General features: G+C 38.9%; 2 protein-coding genes across 2 annotated transcripts; both read left to right on the top strand.

The window, feature by feature from the left end:
- The first annotated feature begins 7,428 nt into the window (after window positions 1–7,428).
- On the top strand, window positions 7,429–14,223 carry LOC115056254 (forkhead box protein P2-like). Its single transcript, XM_029522547.1, has 11 exons — window positions 7,429–7,580; window positions 8,008–8,100; window positions 10,431–10,518; window positions 10,870–11,007; window positions 11,476–11,641; window positions 11,724–11,794; window positions 12,337–12,438; window positions 12,539–12,660; window positions 13,290–13,359; window positions 13,447–13,571; window positions 13,678–14,223. The coding sequence occupies exons 1-11, from the start codon at window positions 7,429–7,431 to the stop codon at window positions 13,799–13,801; spliced, it is 1,251 nt and encodes a 416-aa protein (XP_029378407.1). The 3' UTR covers window positions 13,802–14,223.
- A 3,246-nt stretch (window positions 14,224–17,469) lies between these two features.
- LOC115056567 (myoD family inhibitor domain-containing protein-like) lies at window positions 17,470–24,221 on the top strand. The gene is made up of 4 exons (XM_029523101.1): window positions 17,470–17,703; window positions 18,119–18,208; window positions 18,818–19,042; window positions 20,621–24,221. Exons 1-4 carry the CDS (start codon window positions 17,643–17,645, stop codon window positions 20,890–20,892), a joined length of 648 nt encoding a protein of 215 aa, XP_029378961.1. The 5' UTR covers window positions 17,470–17,642; the 3' UTR covers window positions 20,893–24,221.
- Window positions 24,222–24,325: the final 104 nt, after the last annotated feature.

The raw sequence follows: 24,325 nt of genomic DNA, 5'->3' as shown, positions 1-24,325 counted from the left end.
ATGATATTTTAAATGTCCCCACAATGCCATGAGTTGGAAGCTATGTAAAGGGAACAATGAATACAGAGAGGCAACCTGTAATGGAGACTTTATACCTGAATGAGCAAGAAGCTTGATGTGTCATCCTGTCCTTCCAGAAGCTCACCCTGGCATCTATCTACAAAGCAATGGAGGAACAGTTTTCAAAGCTGAGGAGCCCTGGACCAGGCTAGAGGAACAGAGTGCAGCACAATTTGTCTGTAAACTCCTGCTTTATGAAGATGAACCACTGTGTAGACGTTAGGGGCCTTCACTAGAGCATCCATCAGGTTCTCCTGAGACACCTTAGCAGGAGGGCTAGAGGGATGAGGCATAGAGAGATGGAGCTGTATGACAAACTTACTGGATTTCTGAGTCCGTTGGAGAGCAGCTGCCTCCTGGGATCTATGTAAGCAGGTCTCTGGGTTGGTTGGAGCCACAGTGCCCTCTGCCGGAGGAATCAGATGAGCTCTTATAGACTGGCTGTTAGCTTTGGAGCGTCCAGCCTGGATTAAAGATCGCTGCAAAGCAAACTCATGTGACAACCTTAAAGCTGGGAGAGGTCAACCCCTGATTTCCTGACTGCTCTGATGGGACTTGAACAACCCAGAAGCGGATGAAGGCATGAAAGGGTGGTGTGACAGCAGGTTCATAACACCATCAGAGCGGCCTTTAAGGTTTCCAGGCTGCTGGTGTGCTACTCCAGTCATCAAAGAATAAATAATACCTCTGCATTATATGTCAGCTTTTAAATTTCTCCCCAGAACTGTCTTGGATCATCAACATTTAGAGTAAAACAAGGTGGAAACTATGCATGAATATAGTATCTATCTATATATATATATAGATAGATACTGCATATATATTTTTTTCCTTCAGGGCAGATAAATACTAATCCAGTAGATGGCAGAAAGTTTCTTTGGTAACAATATCTACATTTAGTTGTCCATCCTTCTTAAAACAGAGCAGAGAGGATCTGATTGGCCTCTCTGCTCAAATGTTGCTTATGTAAATGTAAGAATATAAAAATATTTAAATGCATGGCACACATTTACAATGTAAATATATTTTAGTCTTTGTGATATTCCAGTTTGCGATTTTCTTTTTGTGCATGTTCAATGCTACATTCCTACATTATTCTTCTTCAATCTTAGGCCATGAAAGAAACATTTCAATATAGAAGTATGTTAAATAAAATTCAAGGTTTTTCTTTTCTACGTTGATATACCGTCTCTTCAGCTACTGATGATCAAGCAGCCTGGCCTGTGCTGCACATCCTCCTCCTTCATCATGCACCTGCAGTGTGTGAAACATTTTTTTGAATAAAGAGCTGACATTAAAAGGAGCCGGTATAGGAGCCGGTATAGCTTAAAAGAAGATAGGAAGAATGAAAAAAAAGCAAGACAAAAAACTGAACATAAATACTTTAAAACATTAGTAAGTGTGGAAAAGTCAGGCACTCGGTTTATTACATCAGTCACTTCGGGTGCTGTTTGTCTATGTAGTTATGTTGAACTTTAACACTTGAAGACTGTATTTATCAGCAGCCCAAATTAAAACACTTTTATTTGTTTTTAATAGATGTAGTGATGTGCTATTCAAATAAAAGTGCAGACTTGACTGTAAATAGCTCTTTGATAACAGTTTGACAGTTCAGATCTTTTGTTGTTCCAAATTCCTCACATCTAAATAAAGTCACAGGCAACTATACTTGTTTTTCCTCAAAGAAGAAGAGCCTTCATTTTAACCATGAAAGAAAATAAATGATACTTCTGTTGTGGCATTTATCTAATCTAAAATAATTTCTAAAATAATTCTTTATAATTGCATTTTGTCTATGAATATGAAAAAAGCTATGCCTGTAATAACTGAAACTGAAACTGAAAAGTTCTGACCCTTCATCATGTGACAGAATGCATGGGGTTTTTTTACATTACTGCAATGTAGATGTAAAGTTGATCGATGTGAAATTGTAAGGAATTGGTTTTAAAATGCAGAAGGAAAAAAATAATCACTATAAATGTTGCAGACAGTCACCGGGCAAACATAACTACTTTTAAACCCTTGAAACAAAATATATCTGCAGTTCCGGTTGATTTGTAGTAATGATTTGGGAGTTTTTTGTTGTTTTTTTTTTTCAACCTGGTAATCAACTGCTATTCTCAATGTCTAATTTGCTGTCTGATAATGTTACTCCTCCCCTTCAGGTAGACACACAAGTGTAGCAGTTCTCCCCATCACCACTCCAAACTGCATGACTTGGAGACATCAACTCTGCCTGGCTGCTCTGAATTCAACTACTCACCTGAACGGTATGTGGGTTTTTGTTATAGGAGAAATAACAGGCGCCAGACAGCTTTTTATGATGAGTGTTTGATCAGATTTTCATCTTGTATGTTTTGTTGGAGTGTGCTCAGGTCTAGAGGTAATATCTGCTTCTGTGTTAATTCTATCTACAACATGTCATTGGATTTGAAAGGCTGTGTTGTTTGCTTCAGTTGTACAAAATATTTTTTAGTATATGTCTTTCTTCTTTGTATTGTAGCACAAATATGACCTCTGTCTTTGGCTTCTTTTGATGTCCCAACTTGGTTTTCTTTCCTGCCATGTGATTAGCACAAAGCCACACAAAAGTGTAATTTAGGTGTGATGCAGAAAAGTGTCTACAGTGACTCCTTCTTGCAGTTTGTTTATTGTTGACAATATTCTTTTAGGGACCGTAGCTGGGATGCCTGAGTCTCCTCTCAGTCCTACGGCAGCACGTCAAAACCCAGCCAGCAGTCTTCTCAGTCACACAGACACCAGTGCAGGAGAGAGAGTAGCTAATGGGGACTCCTGCAGTGGAGTGAGAGGTGAAAACTGGCAGAGTCTCCAACACACACAGGTATCTTCATTCTCCTCCTCATACTCCTTCTCCTCCTCCTCCTCCTCTTCATAAGAGGGAAATAGAACAGGCTTAGGCAAACAGATGTCAAGAGAGATACCAGTCAGCTCCATATTAGACATCCTGTAACAGGACACCAAACCCAGAGGCTGCAGCTCTGTTGACATTGACAGGGATTTCTTATGAGATCTGATCCAAGTTGGGAGTTCACACTCAGACTCTGTTTGTCCTTCATTATTAGTTTGTGAGTCAGAGGCAGGGAGGAATAATTGTCCACAGACGTGGACCAAACAGATGCAAGTGAAAGACAAATAAGCGTGGCCCAACACAATTTTATGGTTGTCTGTTGCGATTGCATCCCTGGGAATCTTAATCTAATGGATCAATGAAACAACCAAGATAATGAATGCTCAGTCAGCACTGTTTTTATCCAGAGTGTTCTCTGTCAGTTTTACTCTGCCCTTTTCTCTTAATTCACTTTCAAAATCTGTTCTTTAAGCATCTGTCAACTGCAGCTAGAATCTTTTTGAAATATCGCAAACTCCACTAGTACTGTCCGGAGTAAATGGTCTGCTAACACTGGAGCTGCATGATGAGAAACATAGCTCCCTTTTGTTATTTTCCACTAACACAATGACTATAGTGAGTGACAATGTCATAATGCCTCTGTTGCAACCGTCTGCCAGTGTGTGATGCTGGCCTTCAAAGCATAATAATGACTTGTAATATGAACATTTTTCAAACTGCAGATTCTAAAAATGTTATAAATGAAGACTATTTTATGGGTTTCTCACATAAAAGAGAAGGGCCTCCATCTGTCATCTATTGTAAAGCATGTAGCATCCAGCCCACACACCGCACAAATTGTGACCCAGAGATTTGTGAAGCCTGATAATGAAGCCAGCTTGATGCCAGCAGCTTATTTAAAAGAGGATTCAGTAAAACTGTAAGAATACAGCTGCAACTATTTTTTTTTTTACCTGAAGTGATGCATTGATTGATCATTTACCTTAATCATTTAATCAATTGTCAGGAAATTGTGAAAAATGGGCATCGGAATTTCAAAGTCCAAGGGAGATCTTCTGAGCTGCTTGTGTCGCCAAAATAAAATTGTTGTAAAACTGAAGAAACATGGACCTATATTTTTGGAAATATAGGTGACTTGTTGTGTCTTGGTTAAATGTGCTGGATTTGTTGGCTGGAGCACCCACTACAATGTAAATTATCCAAGTGTTCTGTTGTGTTTTGTTTGAGTTTTATGCATTTAGTTACTAGTTCTGTGTGTTAAGACTTCACGTTTTCTACTACTTTTACTACTACTTTGTGGATATCTTTTTTTGTTGATCCTTATCTTCACGTTACACAATTTAGTTCCATAAAATTGCTTAATGGAATTTCAGTTGATCAACAATTCATAGAAAAATTTTGCCGATTATTAGCTGTAAACAATCTAAGGCAAAATGCCAATTGTGCAAAAGCAGAAATTCTTCAACCTGATTCCTCTGTTCCTGTCTTTATAGTTGCCTTATCTGTCTGGTTGAAACATCAGAGGTTTTTATCTCTGAGGACTGATGACAAAAATGACAAACTTGACAGCCCTTATGTCTTTCTTCTTTCATTACATCCAAGTTATTACATCAATATAGACATAAGGCTTCAGTGCAACCTGTGAAGAACATCAGGTCATGGCCTTTGCAGACAGAATACAGCAATCATATTTCCCATGAAGACAAAAAGAGATATTCATGATTTGAGTGTCATAAATTGTTAACTACCTGAGATTTTAGTAAAGTAGTCTGTGCATTTCTAAGTGGCTTTTGTTGTCTCTAAATGCAGTCATGCTAATTGTTACCAAGGGAGACAATCACTGTTATTTGTGACTCAATCAGTAGCACATCAGTTATTATTCTGTGAGTGTTTGCCTTTATTAATACCCATACACTTCTATTAGGAGTCACAACAAGCATGTAATTGTGTTGCTAATTAACCGGTCAGCCTATCTTCCTTCTCATTTAGGGTCAGTGACACAATCCAGCAGTATGATGTTCACAATAGGTTGACGGCACTCTGTTGTAATTGGATTGGAAAGATTCCCATTGGATAGTTATTACTGTTTAGCACCTGGCACTTGCCTTTTGTCTCACATGCTCACTCCCCTGCCTTCGCTCTGCAGATTGTCTTCCTGCCTTATTTTATTTTTTCCGCTTCCTCCTGAAGGTGTTCCTTGCTATGATGGCTCCTCAGCAGATACAACAGCTTCTGTCTCCAAACCAGCTACAGGCTCTGATCCACCAGAAGCAGCAAGCCCTTCTGCTCCAGCAGGTATTTTACACAACATTAATTCCAACTCATCCAAGTGCTGCTGATAATAATAGATCATGCTCTGCTTTACTGGACTGTACCAGCAGAAGAGTTTTGGCTTTTTCTTCAAAGCAAATATTTATTGGTCTGAAGCTAGACTGCTGTTTCTCAAGTTTTAATACATTAAGAATTAATACAATTTAACATTAAGTGACATACTGCAACCTTAAGTTAGCATTGTCAACAATATTATCTGGTAACTGACAGAAAAGACCCTGTAAGAAACCTGCTTATTTTCAACCAGACTGCCTTTAATTCACTAACAAGAGAAGCTACAGCTAATTGGTAAACAATGTTGCTTGCAAAACATTTTAAAGTACAAAAAACCTTCTTATTATTTGTTAGCAGTGTGAAAATTTGCTATTAACAAGTTTAAATACCGTAAGAGTAGGTTACAGTTAACAAGTTGAAATATTTGTATCTATCCTGCTGAGGAAAACAGGCCTCACAATTATATTTTATTTTCAATAGTTCGCCTTGCTGACCTTGCTGACCTCACCATTTACAGCGATTTACTTGCTAGTCCTGGGGAAAGTATCAATTGTTCTACTCACCAATATCTGTCTCCAGAGGTTGCAAAGAAAAATAATAGTTAGCTTCATGACATCTTTTCCTCTACTGAAGCAAGCGTGCTGGCCAGCTTGCCCCCAGCCTGTTTCGTGTTTTCCGATAGCGAGTCACTGTCGCCGCAAATCTAGTCTCAGCATGACTCAGATGGTGTAATATAATCTCTTGTCTTGTAAACTTAATGGCCAAAGCTCTTGTGTTGCATGAAATGTGTTTTTTTTTTTATTATTATCAAATAATAGGTAATTTTTCACAGCAGATATTTTGACCTGTAACACAATCAATGATATGACCATGAATAACATCTGTCTAACCTAATTTGTAGTTTGACTTGACCCTTAATAAATAGTGTAAATAAAAAATTTTTATCATCCTGACTTATGTTCTTGTCACTGCTCCAAATTTAAATCTAAATCATACTGTGTGTTAATTTCTGTCTTTAGCATAGTGCACTGTTTTGAGGCAAATATCTAAAATAATGACCTTAAACCATTTTTCCAGCAACATCTAAAAGAATTTTACAAAACACAACAACAGCAGATTCACCTGCAGCTGCTCCAACAGCAACCTAGTAAGGAAGTCAAAGAGGTAAGTAGAGATTTGTTATGTCATTTATTTTCTATCTATTTAGATATTTACGTAGTCTGTACAGGGGCATTTGAAAAATAAAATGAAATCTTCTGCTGTCTTACAAATTAATCTTTTAACTTCTCAGTGAAGGCAGATGCACCATATACTTGAAATTGTGCATTGAAGGTAAAAATATTTTCTGATAATATAGAAGCATAATGGTAAAAACTGTTTACTTGTATATTTCCATTAGTTCCAACGCCTGAACTGATTATTGAAAATTAGCACTGACTTCATCCCAGACTGAATATCCTGACAGCTTGTAGGAGAGAGCATGAACAGAGTATAGCAGGAAAACTATTTACCTGTTTCTGTGAAGCGTATTGTTTTCTTCTGTCCGACCTCCAGCTCCCTGCAGAGCAGCTGGTGTTTCAGCAGCTCCTTCAGTTCCAGCAGCAGCAGCAGCAGCAGCTCCTCTGTGTACAGAGACCAGTCATGTCATCACCTGCCCTCTCTCAAGGTTATTCCCCTTTCTGTGGATCTCCGTGATTTCACATTTTTGTCTCTGGCTGACAACATCAGCTGTTACTGTGTGTACTGTGTGTATCATTTTCAGAGCAGAATCATTGTTTTTACCACCATAATTCAGTGTGAGTTTCAGCTGATATGGTTATTATATCACGTTGTGTCATATCAAAAGGATAAATACACACCTACACAAACACCTACACGAGATTAGGTTCTGGTTGATTTTGTGTTCAGTTGTTTTCATGTAGAAAACTGGATAAAGAAAGTGTTTCCATGTTTCTCTGAGTGAAATGTGAAAAATGACTTAATGAATATTAAAATAACTTATAGAAATATTAAATAATCATAACATAAAAATAATAAAAATGAAAGTTCATCAAATTTGTAATTTACAAATAATAACCCACATTCTTAGGATTTGGCTTAATTAACGTGAAAACAGATTTACACATTTAAGTGCCACATGTTTCTTTCTGTTAGTTGGCTTCAGCCCCGCAGAGATGCAGCAGATATGGAAAGAGCTCAAAAATGGAGTAAGTGAGGATAAAACGACAATCAAGGGCAATCAAAACTCTGCTAACGGCTCAGTGTCAACAAAAGTCACTGGGAGATGGGCCGGCGAGCAGCAGTCTCCTCCTCGCAGGGCAGAGTGGTAAGATCTGTCTGCCCGTGCTGCAAACAAACTGCAAGAACTCAGATGATACTGGCTTTTGTAAACATCAAAGACTTGTCATGTGTAGATATTTCTCTCAAAGTGGGGGGGGGGTTACTTTTGCAGGGAGACTTCACTTTTAATTCCCCTTGGGACGATATATTTTGTTTTGTTTGTTTGCTTTGTGTTCCATCACCTGAAGTGCTTAGACAAAGAAAAAAGTTTACATGAGTACATGACCTAGAATCAAAAGTAAATAGTTTCCCATTTATTTTTCTACGTTCCCCTCCACCTCTCTCTGTTATTTCCTGCCCCCTGGAAAGGAAACACAGCACCATTTCATTGCTGCTTTGCTCTCACTCTGTTGGTGTTGTTAGCGGCTGTGTGATTTGAATCCTGATAAAACTTTCACTCTGCTTCTTTCTAGTGATCGTGCCGCTCCGCATGCTCTCTACGGTCATGGTGTGTGTAACTGGCCTGGCTGTGAGGTGGTCTGTGAAAACTTGAACCAGTTTATCAAGTAGGTTTCTTTTCTTCATATCATTCTCTGCTCCTTTTCTTCATGTTCCTTCATGAATCATGCCACTAAAAACATTTTCAGTATCAAAAAGGTCTTGAAAGGCTCTGAAATGTTTGTATTATTACTTTGGCATTGCAGATCTATAATAGAGGGAGCATATGATTCAAGAACTAAATTAGTTTTGTGTAGAATGATGCAATATGATTCAACTAGATTGATACAATAACTTTTTTTCACCCAAAAATACAAGTGACAGTAAATAAATATCTGGATACTGGACAGTGCAGGTGAGAATGCTAGAGGTTTTTCTTGAAGGGAATCAGTGATAGATATGAACAAATAAACAGTGCAAACAACATTTTTCAATAACAAAAGGCAACCGACAATTGCCTAAAATTAAAAGATAAGGCATTGCCAATGTATGTTTGCGGTCAGTGAGCAGTAAATGAACCTGCCACATTTGTTCTCATAAAAAAAAACCAAAAACAAAGGTAGAGCACTAAAGAGTAATCAACTTCTCTTGGTCTTCAGCCGAAGATGTCACAAAATGCTAAAAAATTACATCCATATAAAACATAAACATGGTATTTTTTGTATTGATTCAGTCGATAAGTTATCTTGCAAGTCAGTTTTAGAGCAATGTGTCCCCCATGAAGGACAACATAAATAAATCAGTGGATGAACCACAAAGATGGACAGTACAATCTGAGGATTTGGGGAAAGATAGACAGAAAAAGGGAGAGATTTTTTTTTTTAATTAGTCACAAACTGTAATATTGCAGCCATTTGCTGAAATCATTTAAGTTTATTTTTCCCTCATTAATGAACACAGAAGCCCATATTGACACAATTGTAGACACTTTAGCAAATTTATAACAAAAACTGAACTATCACATGTTCACAAGTATTTAGACACTTTGCTCAGTATTGAGTAGGCGCAAACGTTTGAGCTAATACAGCCATGAACTTTCTTGGAAAAGATTTTTGTGAAAATCAGTTTTTCCCACCTGGATTTGAGGATCTCCTGCCATTCCTCCTTGCAGATCCTCTCCAGTTCTTTCAGGTTGGATGGTGAATGTTGGACAGCCATTTTCAGGTGTCGCCAGAGATGCTCAATGGGGTTTAAGTCAGGTCTCTGGCTGGGCCATTCAAGAACAGTCAGAGTTGTTCCAAAGCCACTCCTTTGTTATTTTAGCGGTGTGCTTAGGGTCATTATCTTGTTAGAAGGTGAACCTTCGGCCCAGTCTCAGGTCCTGAGTACTTTTCGAAAAGTTTTCGTCCGGGATTTCTCTGTACTTCGCTACATTCATCTTTCCTTCAATTGCAACCAGTCGTCCTGTCCCTGTAGCTGAAACCCCCCCACAGCATGATGCTGCCACCACCATGCTTCACTGTTGGGACTGTATTGGGAAGGTATTGAGCAGTGCCTGGTTTTCTCCATACATACCACTTAGAATTGAGGCCAAAAAGTTCAATCTTGGTCTCATCAGACCAGAGAATCTTATTTCTCATTGTCTGGGAGTCCTTCATGTGTTTTTTGGTAAACACTATGCAGGCTTTCATGTGTCTTGCACTGAGGAGAGGCTTCCGTTGGTCCACTATGCCATAAAGCGACGACTGATGGAGGGCTGCAGTTACGGTTGACTTTCTAGAACTTTCTCCCATCTCACCACTGCATCTCTAGAGCTCAGCCACAGTGAACTTTGGCTTCTTCTTTACCACTCTCACCAAGGCTCTTCTCCCCTCGACTGCTCAGTTTGGCTGGACAGCCAGCTCTAGGAAGAGTTCTGGTCACCCCAAATATCTTCCATTGAAGGATTATGGAGGCTGCTGTGCTCTTAGGAACCTTAAGTGCAGCAGAAAATCTTTTGTAACCTCGGCCAGATCTGTGCCTCTCCACAATTCTTTCTCTGAGCTCTTCGACAGTTCTTTCAAGCTCATGATTGTCATTGGCTCAGACATGCACTGTAAGGTCTAATATAGACAGGTGTGCACCTTTCCTGATCAAACACTCCTGGACTCCAATGAAGGTGTAGAACCATCTGAAGGATGATCAGAAGAAATGGACAGAACATGAGCTAAAATTACGAGTGTCACAGCAAAGGGTATGAATACTTAAGTTTTTGTTTTTTAATAAACTTGCAAAAATGTCTACAATTCTTAGTTTTTCTGTCAAAGTTGTGCTGTGTTCATGAGAAAAAAAAAAATCAAGGTAAATAATTTTAGCGAATGGCCGCAATGTAACAAAGAGTGAAAAATTGAAGGGGGTCTGAATATTTTCCGTATGCACTGCATGTGCTCAATAAAGAGGTTTTCAATGTGTGTTACAGGCACTTGGGCAGTGAACACACTCTGGATGACAGGAGCACGGCCCAGTGCAGAGTCCAGATGCAGGTGGTTCAACAGCTTGAGCTTCAGGTAGGAATAAGGCCAATCAACACCAAAGGTGTGCTTGAAGCCTTGGGAATATGTCCTGTAATGACTTTAATATTTGTCTCCTGAGATGTATAGAAAGGGTATTATTTGGCAGCACTGGATTCTTCTCCTGCACTTTTTAATCTTACCATCTAAACACCTTCTTGGGTCAGAGGAAATATGACATTTTCAGCCATTGTCTCCTTCAAGCCTGCGAGAAATTGAACTTTGCCAAATGTATCTGCTTCACAGCCTTCCATTTCAATAATCTGTGCTCAGTGATCTTCATTTGACACCATCTACACATTTCTTCTCTCTCTCTCTCACTCTCTCTCCCGTCATCTCGTCTAACAGCTCCACAAAGAACGGGAGCGTCTGCGAGCAATGATGGCTCACCTGCACCTGCCATCTTTAGAGATTCAGACACTCTCTGCACACACGAGCCTACAGTCGCCACAACCTGACACAGCGGCTGACCTACAAGGACTACAGGTACATAGTGTGTAGTAATAGCGCAGTGTGAGCAACACAGACGGAGCAAATGAGCCATAATTTGTGTGGCAAAACTCAGAATAGTGAAAATAGCTCCAACACCAATGAAGATACCACAGAGCCTGTATGAGCCCGCATGAAATGAAGCCAGAAACATTAAGTGCATGTCTGAGAAAAGTTTTATTATTATGAGCCATTTTACCCAAATTCCAAAACTCCTTGACATCACATTGTCTTCACACAAGAAAATATGTTCCGGTGATAAAGAAGCTAATCATTTGTTAATCTTGAAAATATTGCTCCATAATCACTACAATCACCAAACAATTTCACCCTATAATTAACAATAATTGTCTTCCCTCCTCTCGTGATATTAGTGGAATCACCTCTGAAGGAGCAAATCAAATCCTTCTGTTCCACTCTGTGTTTTATGCTTCCTTTGCTAACTTCTGATGGTGTCGCTCTCAGCTCAGTTCGGTTGGTGCAACCAACAACCTACCCGACTCGATGCAGCCCCGCTCCCAGCCTTTGGCTCCCGCTGGCACTCCCAATGAAGAGGAGTCACCCTCTCGATCAGAAAATACTGGGGCCATGAGGCGTCGTCACCACCCTTTGGTCTACTCTCTGTCCTCAGGTGCACCACAAATGCTTACACAGAGAAAAAACAGCACATTTTCCACTCCACTTTCCACTCACAATCTTCTGTCCTCTTCCAGATAATGAATTCGAGCTCTACAAGAACACTGACATCAGACCTCCTTTCACCTACGCAACTCTGATAAGACAGGTATTGTCTCTGTGTTCAAGCAGATAATTTGTGCAGATGCAGAAGCAGCAAGATATTTTTATCTTGTCTTTTTGTATTAATTATTACTAGACTGTGCACGTCTTAATATTGATGGCCTTTGTATTAGACTGTTTCCCTTGTGGGCCTACTAATTCACACCTCTCCAGCTGAAACGTTGAAGTAGTTCAATCACTTTTCAAAAAAAAAAAAAAAATGCAAGAAATTCCAGTCGCCTGAGTGTGAATATTTACTGGTTTTCTGAATGGCCTTTGAGAGGTAACATTTCAGAGTATTTTGCTTTTAAGATGGAATTGGACAAAAAGAAGAAATTTAAAGAAGTCATTTCAGACTTTCGGCTTTTCAAAATAACTTTTCATGAATCATTTCATTCAAAGATTATCGAGCCTACATCGATTTCCATGTCTCAGTGATTGTAAAATAGGTAAAATAAAACAGGACTCACTCTCTGTTGAGGTGAGGTAGTCAGAGCTTTAATTTGATTCGTAACATATTACAGTTTTTCATTTCCCCTCTGTTTACAGGCCATTATGGAAGCATCAGACATGCAACTGACGCTCAATGAGATATACAACTGGTTCACACGGACGTTTGCTTATTTCAGACGCAATGCTGCCACTTGGAAGGTAGGTAATTAACTGTGTGAGCCCTGAGCGGGTGTCACGCCTGATTTATGAAGCATGCTCTCTGTAACAGCTGCTTCACTCCGATTTTCCTCTGAATCAGAACGCGGTGCGGCACAACCTGAGCCTCCACAAGTGCTTTGTGCGCATGGAGAATGTGAAAGGTGCTGTGTGGACGGTGGATGAGGTGGAGTACCAGAGGAGGAGATCCCAGAAGATCACAGGGTACAGTAGATCACAGCACTGCTGTCGGGGTATCTGTATACTTCTGTTCAAACATGACAGAAGATTTGAGAATGCACTTGTCTGATCATATATAGCAGTGTGGTTGTGTAATATATAGAGCACAAGGGCAAATGAATACATCTGGGCAAATATGGTTTATAGTCATTTAGTCTGCCCCAGATCAAATTGTGTGGTAACCTTTTTAAACCCTGTCATGGTAATTTTTGCAACTTTAATTTAATAAATAAAAATGAGCAAGTTTAAGGTACCTTGACATCAACAAAAGATGTATTACAACATCAAGTGTGGTTGTGTGTACAGTACGGACCTAAAATAATTCTATACTCCCTCTACAGTGTTGCAGAGGGTTTTTATTATTATTATTATTATTATAATCCTTAATAAATGAAAGATGAATAGGATCAGACTACCATGGTGGGCTCTAATATGAGGCCTTGTCCTTATCAGTCATCTAATAAATTATTTGTACGGCTAACTGACCTTGCCTCAAACTATTTCTGTTTACTATGTTGTGATTTATGGAAGATATCCAAGCCATTGATTTGCTTGTCATGAATTGAAATGGGTTATGTCTATTCTGCAATTCTGTTACCTTTTTTATTCCACAGGAGCCCATCGCTGATCAAAAGTGTGTCCTCCAACCTCACTTTCGGGAGTGTTGTGAACGCCAGCTTACAGGTAAGCAGATGTAGCTCTAACGCAATGTCTCGATTAAAGTCTGAGCACTTTGAACTGGTTAGTTTGAGTTTTCATTGATGTTTGTAGATGGCACTGGCTGAGACGATGCTGCCAGCATTCAAGAAAGAAGACATGAGCAGAAACTCCCGGGATCAGACGCAGGCGAGCAAAGCCACACAAGGCAACAGACACAGCAAGCAGAAAATCTCTGTGTGAGTCAAGCAGTCAAGCTTTGTTCATTGGGATCTCCAAAACTTAATGCCTGATGGTTTGCCACCATAACAGGCTGATCTGTATTTTGATTTTTGCGCCCCGTAGGTCTCATTTCTTTAAAAACGAAGCGATGAACCCGAAGAGCCAAAAACAAGCAGCTCCGACAGTGAGACCAGCACTGCAGGACGATGTGAATGAAAATGAAGAGCCCTTGTTCGACCTTGATTGACTCCAAGACTGTGGAAATGTCTCAGGCTATAAATAATGACCGTACAGTGAAGCATACAGGGCCATACAGTTTGCAGTCCACTCAGCCCCATTGTGGCTTCATTTATGAGTCTCCATGTGGTGACTCATAAACACTGAGCTGCTTCTCACGTGGTTCATATGCATTGAAAAAGTGTCTGTCAGTGACTATATGTCTCACAAATCATGTAAAACAAAAAGTGTTGTAACACCTGTGGTTCCTGTGTTCACCTGATGCTTTTTCTATTCAACTTTTTAGAAGAGTCATGTTTGACTCCATGTGTCAATGTTTTTTGTTACTCAGATGTTTATGTTTGACAAGCATAAATGCTAAAAGTCAAGTGATATAAGTGTACACATTCAGAAGTATAGATTCCTGTTATGTGTTTTAAGTGAATATGAAGACCAAAGGAAATAATTCCCATGATTTCTTAGGATGTATTAAATAAAAATTATGTTTTTTCTTCACAAGGAATGGAGTGAATCAAAAGCCTGTATTTATCATGGAAACAGTTACAACCTGGACACACCGTCCTCTCTGTTTTCTCTGTTAATACAAATGTTTTTCTGTGTGATATATATATGTTAAGATTCTTTCTGATGATGTGACTTTTATATGCTTTTGCTTCAGAGACCATGTCTTATTTGAGTGTGCGTGTGTCTGCCATTTAAGATTGTCCCCAAATTTTATATAAGTCAGATCCTTTCGTTTTTAGAGCAGATGCTGGGAATGTAACACAGCCTGTATTAATACTGACGTGTCTGTCTGCAGCTTTATGTCCCCTATATCCCAGTTTAATGTTTATTGATATGAAATCTGTGATAAATTATACAGAATAAAATCTGTGCAATCAGACCTACTCGAAATGTTATACACTGTCCAGTTTACAGTATCCGTCTGTGTATTTAAAGATTTATGTTCCCACATGCTCCCACTGATCTACTGTGAAACTAGCAGTTAAGACGTGAATAAATTACTTTTCTTGAGTAAACACATTTGTAGTGTCATGTTTTCACCTGAAAGCTCATTAACATGGTTCATATACACGTTTACATTTAAACATTTATTAATTTGTTGGATGCTTTTCATCCAACAAACTTACAAAAAAGAACAACAATAAAGATTCAGAGGCCTCAGAGTAAGGTTTGGAGCTGTTGGAGCTATTATTGTCCTTATTGTATTTAGTGATTAGATTTATTATTTATTTATTTGTTTTGTTTCTATTTTGTATTGATGATGATGATTATTATTATTATTGTTGTTGTTGTTGTTGTTATAAAACATTATAGTATGATTATTTCAGTTAATTTGAACACTTTTTTTTTCAAGCCACGGCGCATGGGAAAAATAAAGGTATGCAGGTATAGGAAGGTGTAGCATCAGGGAGGGCTTATGGTGTTTTATCAAGGCAGAAGACATCATCGTCATCATCTCCGTCAAATGGATACATAAACCATAAGAAATCAAATTTTTTGCCTGGAAAATGGATTTTGTTCCCTGCGCAAGATTCATCCTCTGTGTGCCTCAGTGGCTGTTTGATTTAAGTTTATCATAGTTTTGTTACTTTGATGTTTTAGAGGACAAATGGCCACTACAATATCTATTAATGACCACTGTATGTATTCAATATACTCCATGGTGGCCTAATATTTATTATTTATTTATTATTATTATTCTGAGCCTTTTACCTGCTATTTGAAATGCATATATTAGCTAATCAGTAACTTTAGTGCTAAAATCATAAATTAATCTCTCTCTGTCTTGCTCATGAGCAGACTTTGTACAAGTATCAGGAAATCTAGCAGAACAGCATTTGTTGTTCGTGCCATGAAATGGAAACTAAAGAGATGGTGTACTCCCCGAAGGGTCAGTTCGCTCAAGGATTTTTAGGACGGATCAATACCTTCAGTGCTAATCAACACTTGCAACTAATTGCGTCATAAATAATTTTTCATGTTTACAACAGTTGCAAAATTATTGACGGCCTTTGGTTGTCTGGTACAATGATGTTTCATTGAAAGTGTATCTTATCAGCAAACGAGGGACCAAATGCAGGTTTCCAATTACATTTCAGATTCTTTGCAACTAATTAAAAACAAGATCTGTTCGAAAATATGTTTACATTGGACAGGCTGTGTGGTGCGATGGGAATTCTACATAAGACCACTGAGGTATGAAATTCTGTATATCTTATTAGCAGTTTGTGTCATCTCAGCGTAATCATTCATACATGTATTCAGCTATGCATCACTTCATGTTACCATATACCTCTTTGTAATGAGGACAGGAGTTTGTTTTTCCTCCACCATTCATTTTTTACACTGTTTTTCTTAATATTCGTGGTTGTTTGTCTCCTGATGATCACTGAGAGAAGGTTCTGGTTTACTCTTCTGTTTAATTTATGACAATGTGTAAAATATTCAATGAATAATCAAATCCACGGACAAACAGTCCCAACCGTATGGCATCGTCTCATCTGCTGATGAGCACTGTGAGGAGAAGCTGTTACCGGAGACTTCACAACCAAATAAAAGAACAAAGGCCTCAGATTTTTCAGCTCCATGTTTTGACTAATGTCAGTAATTGTCTTTGCTGATAACGAGTTCGTTTTAGGGTTGCTGTTGCGTCTCAAGGCTCCCTTTGATTCGCTGTCAGCCCATTAGATGACATTTTCCTCTGATTGTCTCTCCGTGAAGCCTGTTTACTGACTGAAAGTTAGCATGGCGCGAGACAACTTCAACAGCTTCACTTATGTGCTCTTTTGATGTGCCATATACTCAATGTGAGGCGGGCAAGTCAACATGTTTTTCAACGCAGTACTCTTGACAGCACTTTAGTCAAAAGCCGCTCTGAAATGGTTGGTCCCTGCTCATCTCCCCATCAAAATGTGACGATGACGCTGTCGCCCAAGTCCTCATTGGTGGGAGAAAAAGATTTCTACACAAGATAAATAGCAAATGTCACTCTGTTATTCATTACTTATGAATGTTTTAATGTGATTACTTTTGGAAGTTGAAACAAAAATACGATTTTGGCCGAGTGGGGCTGCAGGTGATTAGGTTAAAAAACACAAAGTGACACAAAGTCAGACGCTTATATGGCTGTGCTACTAACCTTTGTGCGACTAAAACTATAACCAACACATGAAGTAACACAACAGGCCTTAGCTTTGTTACATTACTGAATAATGAACATACACACATTTTATGCTTGATAAGGGCAACATTTACATATCAGGCCAGATATGGTGCCCATGACTGAAGGCCTTAAGATTTTGTTTGAATGCTCTGTCCAAAGAAAATTTTGAACTGACCTTGATTTATGTGATAACATTTCAATGTTTATTTGTGCAATATCTGAAGTGCTGCTCAGAAATTTGTAATCTGAAAAACTAAATGCATATTATGTTGATATTTTAGTTTTTGGCTTTGTGTGTGCGTGTGTGCACGTGTGAGCATAAGAAGGTTAGAGAGTGCATACATACAGTATTCAGCTGGCACACTCGTGGGGTATGTGTCTCCATTGTGTTAGGTGACTAAAAGCAGAGCAGAGCAGTCAACCTGAAGGCTGTGGTCAGCATGTTCACAGCGGACACTCACACATCTGCTGGGAAGGGGAGTGTTGTTAAGTCCCCGAACAACAACAAAACACCCACACACACCGACACACTTACAGCTCAAAGTCTCCTGAGCGGTGACTCAGGTTGGCATGTTGGCTGTTGGACGTTTCCTGACCTCTCGGCATGGATTGAAGCAGAAGTATGGAGAAAATGATTGCATGAACAAAGTGTAGCAAAGATCCTGAGGAGTCATGAGTATCAGTCATGCTACTTGGAGACTGTTTACCTGTGAAAGAGGAAGAAGACCAGAACAACCCGACTGAAGGCAAGTACCGACGATCAGTCTTTTTTTATTTTTTTTTTATTTTGTTTTTTGAGTGAGTATAGTTTCACTCCTGTCCTCGTTACATGTTTTTTACAGAGCTTCTCTGTATTGTAACCTGAAAGCTGAAGCCCTTGAAATGGCACAATCAGAGTATCATGGGATGATAGCTATTTGGACACTTTATTGTTATCCTTAAAGAAGAACCACAGATTAAATTAGATTACTACTGTCTTCATGTGAACAGTTTGTTTTAAAATAAAATATTAAAGATACGTCAAAAAAAAAAAAAAAGTAGATAAAAAAATTTCCTGGATTTACAGATTATGCCTTCATGTGTCTTTAGTTAGGAATCTCTCCAAATCAAATGTAATATTAGCTGGTCGGCTAACAGAACTTTATTTTGACATGTTTTAAGGGAGTGCATCTATAAAAATGCAGCAGGAAATCCTTCCAAAATTCAAGGCTTTAAGTACAGGAAACACTCTCCCCACTGGTCTCATCAAGGGTAAGTGGAAACTCCTCCAAGTCTGAACAACAAACAATACAGTGAGCAAAGTTATGGGGAGGGATCAAACTGGAAAACAAATCACAAAGACGAACGAGTGAGAATAATAATAATAATTCTAAAAAAAAAAAAATCTGTGCCATTTAGAATTCATGTGAGGAGTTAATAGAATTATTTGTGTGACATAACATACAAATTAATCGAAACGTCCTTCAATATCCTGATTTATATGTATCCTGTGAGTAACAAAATGGTCTGGAGTTTGAGGGGCAGATATCTACTTTGTCACTTCCTACGAACATTTACTCATCAAACAACAAACCGATACAAGTGCAAAATTTGGCTACAATTTTTATTACTCAAATAATGCCAGAAAAAAATAAAGATAAAATCTGGACAGAAAAGCTGAAATTTGCTCTTCAACCTCACCTTGTGTGCTCCTTAATATTGTTATTATACAGCTTACTTTGTTTTTAATTGGCCTGCCATCCGGAGGGAACTGCTGATAAACAAGGTTTATTTGTGTTTTTATAATGCAATGACAAAGTATCTAACGAGGAGCCTGCACAGTTTTCTGCATTAATCCTGATTTTCATTTTTTGTGCCCAGTCCAGCCCCTGCCTAATTCCCAGGGGGCAGCAGGGCTGAGGAGGCCTCAGTGCGACTCCCAAAAACCCAACTGCCCACGATGTGGCTTTGTGAGCCCAGATCAGAGAACCCCTACTCCTCCCCTGAGCTTGAGCCAAGTGCAGGGCTCCAGCTTGTCAGTGCACAGCAGTGGTGGCAGGAGAAACAGGACATGTAAATCCAAACTACCTATAGCAAAACACAGTGGTAGGTAAAACAACGTAATGATTATAAATAATTCCTTTTATCAGTCATTCATCTTCTACTGTTTATCCATTTCCGGGTCACGGGGGTTGCTGGAGCCAATCCCAGCTCACTCTGGGTGACGGTGGGGTCACCCTGGACAGGTCACCAGTCCACCACAGGGCCAACACACAGAGACAGGCAGAGACCAACAACCACTCACATTCATGCTCAGACCTACAGACAATTTAGAGTCACCAGTTAACCCAAACATGATGTCTTTGGACAGTGGAAGGAAACCCACACAGGTACAGGGAGAACATGCAAACTCCGAACAGAAAGGCCCCACGCAACAAAAAAAACCCCAAAAACCCTCAAACAAAAGTGAGATTTATGCTGGACAAAAAGATTCAAGAAGGATGATTTAATTTAATGGCTGGTTAGAATATTTGTCAGATGAGTCAGTCATACAACATCTCATGCGTAAACCTTCAAAAGGCCATAAAAACATTGATGAGCTTGGTGAAAAGATTTGGGGCATGTTGTAACATCACAAAAGCCATGAATGAGCTTACAAAGATTAAAGTTTAAGATTCAACATCTTTTTCATCATCTCGAGCATCTCGAGCATGCAGCAAAGCTCCCTAAAGGAGTAGTTCCATGAAATTAAGACACTTTTCACTGACACTGTTCATCGAAAAACTGAGATGAGCAACAGACATATATGGACATATTTATACATTTGTCCCTTCACCCTCAGTGAGCATAGATAAAAAAATGTTTGCGTCCTTTTACGCTGAAGGATGATCCATCTTTCTACAGAAAGTTTCTTTGGAACCGATCCAGCTGCTGCACTTTCTTCCAGTTTTATCAAAGCATGTTGTATGCCTCTCTTTGTTTATCATTGTGTTCATGTTGTTATCTCGATGAAGTGATGTACTAAATCAATGCAGTAGCCACCGATAATGCTAGCATAAGTTATGTGTGGGGGGTGGATAATTCACACAGTGAAGCAGGAAAATGCTGAACCCCACTCCCCGGGGAATTCTGCCATATCCTTTTCATTTACGTTTGTGAGTAAACAGGATAAAACAGCTCCATTTGCATGAGCTCACCAACTATCTGGTCCTTGTGAGGATGAAAAACGGTAGCTGAGTAATAATGCAACGGTTAGGATTGTGAAAGATGCACCTGAACGCACCAGAGAGGTTAATGTATGCAATCTCATCTGCACCTAATTTGGGTAGCAAAGCAATTATCTGGTGACAGCTTCTTCCTAGTTGTTGTTCATCAATGGCAGCCTCTGTGGCCTTTTTTATTTTCCCTCGAGGACTGAATGAACCTGTGTGATTAAGTAAACACAATCACACTTGATCACTGCAGCAGAGTAGTTTCTCTTTAAAGTTCTAGTCGGCACAAACAAACAAATGTGCCGAAGAATTAATTTTGGGTTAATAGAGTAGTTAATCCTGGTTCTTGATGATGCCTGACAGGCTTTTAGGACATTCTGTAGCTTTTCCCTGAGCTCAGAGATGATATGATATGATATCGGCAACTAAATAATTTCCCCACCTCGTGTTTCCCTCACACCTGATAACCCAGACGGCTGTTTTCATCTGCTGCTGGCGTGTCTGTCGTGCCAGTGCTCCATGCTGTTCCTCGGCCTGTTGGATTCCTGCTCCTCCTGTGTCCATGGCCTGTGCGCCTCCTGCTGCCACGCCTGCGCCCGCTGCTGCTCTGCCATCCAGGAGGTGCCCGTGGAGGAGCTCAGCTGCCACACTCACTGCCACTCGGTCCTGTTCGAGTCCTGCTGTGAGCCCACCGAGTGTCTCGAGTTTTGCCTGGAGTGCTGCGATATCTGCCATCGCAGCTAGGAGGCCTCCCAGATGGACCCCTTAGTCCTCAAGACACCATCACATCGTCTCATTGACCTCATCAAGGCTTGATGAGTACAAAGTGAAACTCTTTGGTATTGGCTGCAAAAATAATTACTTTTACTTACTTGGGCTGCACAATGAACAAAAATAGAATCAAAATCCCAATATGACAAGACTATTGTGCATTGTGGTGTTACAGAGACCGGCCTACAAATCTAATTCTCCAGTTGGAAAGAAACATTTGGTACCAAGTCAACTATTCCATCTAAAATCAAAATCAAATCAAATCTAGTTGTATAGTGCCACATCATAACAAAGTTGCATCAAGGCACTTTACATATAGAACAGGTCTAGACCACACTCATCCTGTTTTAGCAGCAATATACCAACTTTTCTTAAATTTCTTTTAAATAAAAAATTAAAAAGAAACAAAGCCAGCATGGGACTGACTGAGACCGTTGAGGATATTGTAACACAACATGAAGGATCATCTTTTTTTTTGCACATTACAGTGCATTAAATGACTGACCCAGCAAGAAGCTGAACTAGAGGGGTCTACCTCTTTGCTCATTTTTGTTCAGGTTCTCGTGATATAAGATTACAGGTTTGACTTTTCTGTATGCCGCTCTTTGCAGCTGAGGAACAGGGCAACACAAAACTTTTCATCTTTCTCTTGAATTCTTTTTCATTTTCATCATATTAGGCACTTAGAACATAAAAGGATACATATTCTCTCCAGATTTTGGAAGATTGAAGCAGCCTCCTTTAAAGTCATCATGCCAGATGACAGCAGAGAGGCAGAGTAAACAGCCAAAAATAAAACAAAGCGCAGATAAAGACAACGCTGTCAATCCGTCCGGACAAGCCAAGAGGCTCATTTAAATCCCGTTAGAGCGAATAAATAGAATTTAAGTACGTCTTTTGCCCATTCTGCTGGTGACAAGAAACAACGGTGATGTCTAATTTACAGCATGGCGAGCATACAACAAATAAAAACTGAGCTTTGTTCCACTTGTCCCCCTCAATTTGTTCTAGCCTTTCCCCACGGCTGATGTCTACCTCCACACTGTTGTCAGAGAGTCCCACATACTGCTTTATGGCTGCATATATTTATTCGATTTTGGCTTTTTATTTCAAATCCCCACGGATATAAAGAATCACTATATGGATGTATATATTGCCTGCCAGATTAGATTGATAATGATTTTAGATTCATTTTAAAGGAGGGGAAAAGAAATGAAAACAAACAGCTGCAGGGAAAGCATTTTTTTCCATTAATTGATTAACTGATTAACAGAAAAACAAATTAATTCAGTAATTGTGAAATATATTTGAGTGAACTGACATAAAAATCAAACATGTTCTAACTCTTATGTGATGGCAAATTGAGCACTCAGAAAAAACAATAATTTTCACATTTCACATTCTTTTATCTGCTTCTTTTTCTGTTATTAGTATATTAATCATCAACATATAACAATTGTCATATAATGATAATACGTCATTTATTTACTGAAAGTTTAGAAACTATTCGTAATGTAACTGGAAAGTTTTTTTATTTTTTCATATATTTTTTTTTTATATTTGCTATTTTGATACTATAAATATAAAGTTTGTGCAGCTTTGAGAATTTCCAGCAAATAAGTAGCTTTGATCATACGCGTTTTTTCATACATATATATGAACCACCCTTAGTTTGTCATTGTCCTATCAAACAATGAATAAATACTAGATAACTAAGTTAAACATTTCTCCTCTGAAGCTTTTTGTCCAATAATGGCTATAAAAAATAAGTTCTGTGGAATGATCTGCCTCGGGTGCTGTCACTTGAACAACCCTACTCCAAACTCTTTGTGTTTTTGTATCCAGACTGAGCAAATGTCCTCTCCATCCCTCATTCTGCTCTGCAGGGTTAGTAATTCTGTTGAATCACACAGGAAACAGTCCCATTAATCACCTGTCCACCCTCTCCATCTGTCCCCTGGTTCATCCTCTTTCTTGGTTTTATAATGAGACATTTTGGTATGAATCTTACTGTGAGTGCTCTTGAGCAACTTAAGCCTATTAAGGCACGATTACCCAATTACATTATATTAAATGTCAATGTTAAATGTGAGATAAAGAGACACTTTCTATAATTAAATCAAATTTATTTACACAGTGCCAAATCATAACAGAGTTAAATCAATGCACTATATCTATAGAGCAGGTCCATAATCAGATTTCAGATTTATTTGTATAGTGCCAAATCATAACAAAGTTACATCAAGGCACTTTACATATAGAGCAGGTCTAGACCAAACTCTTTATAAGAGTATAAGACACTCTTAACTGAAAAACCCTGGAAATAACTGAAAATGACTGAGGAGACTAATGAAATTCTCCCATTGAGAACTTAAATAAGTTGGCTATGATTAATATCTTGCATGTGTGCGCTTTTATCCAGGTGATAGTCAAAGTTTGAGAAATACATTCGCACTTTTGTATAATTTTCACCAGATTTCTAAATAAAAAGGCATGTGTAGCTGACAACCTCACCGAGCATCGGAGGCTTGAGGTTGAAAACTGACCCCGTTTTTGTGAATAGTTATTGGACTGGCAGTCTGAGATAAAAAGACTGGGCATCACAGACGGAAGATGACCCAGCGAGGAGTGGTTTGTTTTATACTCAAGTTGCTTTTCAAAAACAAGCCTTTCAACAATTTTTTATTCAGCATGTCTGTTTGTATTCTCGCCTCCCTCCAAAGCTTCATGACAACGGTTGTAACCTCCTCAATCAAAATAAGGTTTATATGTAGTGTATGAAAAGGTGTCTACAGCAAAAAAAAAGGGAAATAATAACACCTAATAGTCAGTCTGTCAGATGTGCCCATCTCCTGCAAAGGAAACAAAAGTAAATGCAACCAGATTTGAATATCTAACATTTGAGGCTGACGCAGAGAGGACGGATCAAAGGGAGGAGAGATGCACCGGAGGAGAAGGGGGGGCATACACAAATACTCATTTTAATAAGTGAGGGGAATGGTTTCTAAACCAGAGCATACCATCAAGTTTAATGTGTTTGGCTGTGAGAGGAGAAGGGGGGTGTATAAAGTGAAGTGCCTCAAAACATAGCTAATGAGGGTTGGTTTAAAAATGGGTGTGCATGAAATATTGATGGCAAGCTGCATTTTATTTTGATATAAGATACCTATACGAAACAAGTCTTCACATAGTAACTGCAGAATAAGGAGTAATTAAAGCATGACAGAGGTCTGGACTAAATACTCAATTATCTGTTTGTCCATTATATTCTCCACCTGTCTGTTAAAACAGGTACACATATGTAAAAAATGTCTTGGAAGCTTTGAAAACAATTGTAGAAAGTCTTATTAAAGTGAAACAATAGGGCATTCTTGTGAATGTTTCATAAAATAATGTATCTCAAATT

The sequence above is a fragment of the Echeneis naucrates genome, chromosome 16 (genome assembly GCF_900963305.1).
Source record: "Echeneis naucrates chromosome 16, fEcheNa1.1, whole genome shotgun sequence".
NCBI lineage: Eukaryota > Metazoa > Chordata > Actinopteri > Carangiformes > Echeneidae > Echeneis > Echeneis naucrates.
Note: the sequence above shows the minus strand (reverse complement) of the source record. Positions and strands in the feature narration are given on the sequence as shown.

Bases quoted from the DNA above. Each gene is read 5' to 3' on its own strand.
- LOC115056254 (XM_029522547.1), top strand. From the start codon at position 7,429: ATGCAGCAGATATGGAAAGAGCTCAAAAATGGAGTAAGTGAGGATAAA. The intron at 11,642-11,723 runs GTGCACCACAAA...GTCCTCTTCCAG, and splicing joins GGTCTACTCTCTGTCCTCAG to ATAATGAATTCGAGCTCTAC. The intron at 12,439-12,538 runs GTAGGTAATTAA...CCTCTGAATCAG, and splicing joins GCAATGCTGCCACTTGGAAG to AACGCGGTGCGGCACAACCT.
- LOC115056567 (XM_029523101.1), top strand. From the start codon at position 17,643: ATGCTACTTGGAGACTGTTTACCTGTGAAAGAGGAAGAAGACCAGAAC. The intron at 17,704-18,118 runs GCAAGTACCGAC...ACATGTTTTAAG, and splicing joins CCAGAACAACCCGACTGAAG to GGAGTGCATCTATAAAAATG. The intron at 18,209-18,817 runs GTAAGTGGAAAC...TTTTGTGCCCAG, and splicing joins CCCCACTGGTCTCATCAAGG to TCCAGCCCCTGCCTAATTCC.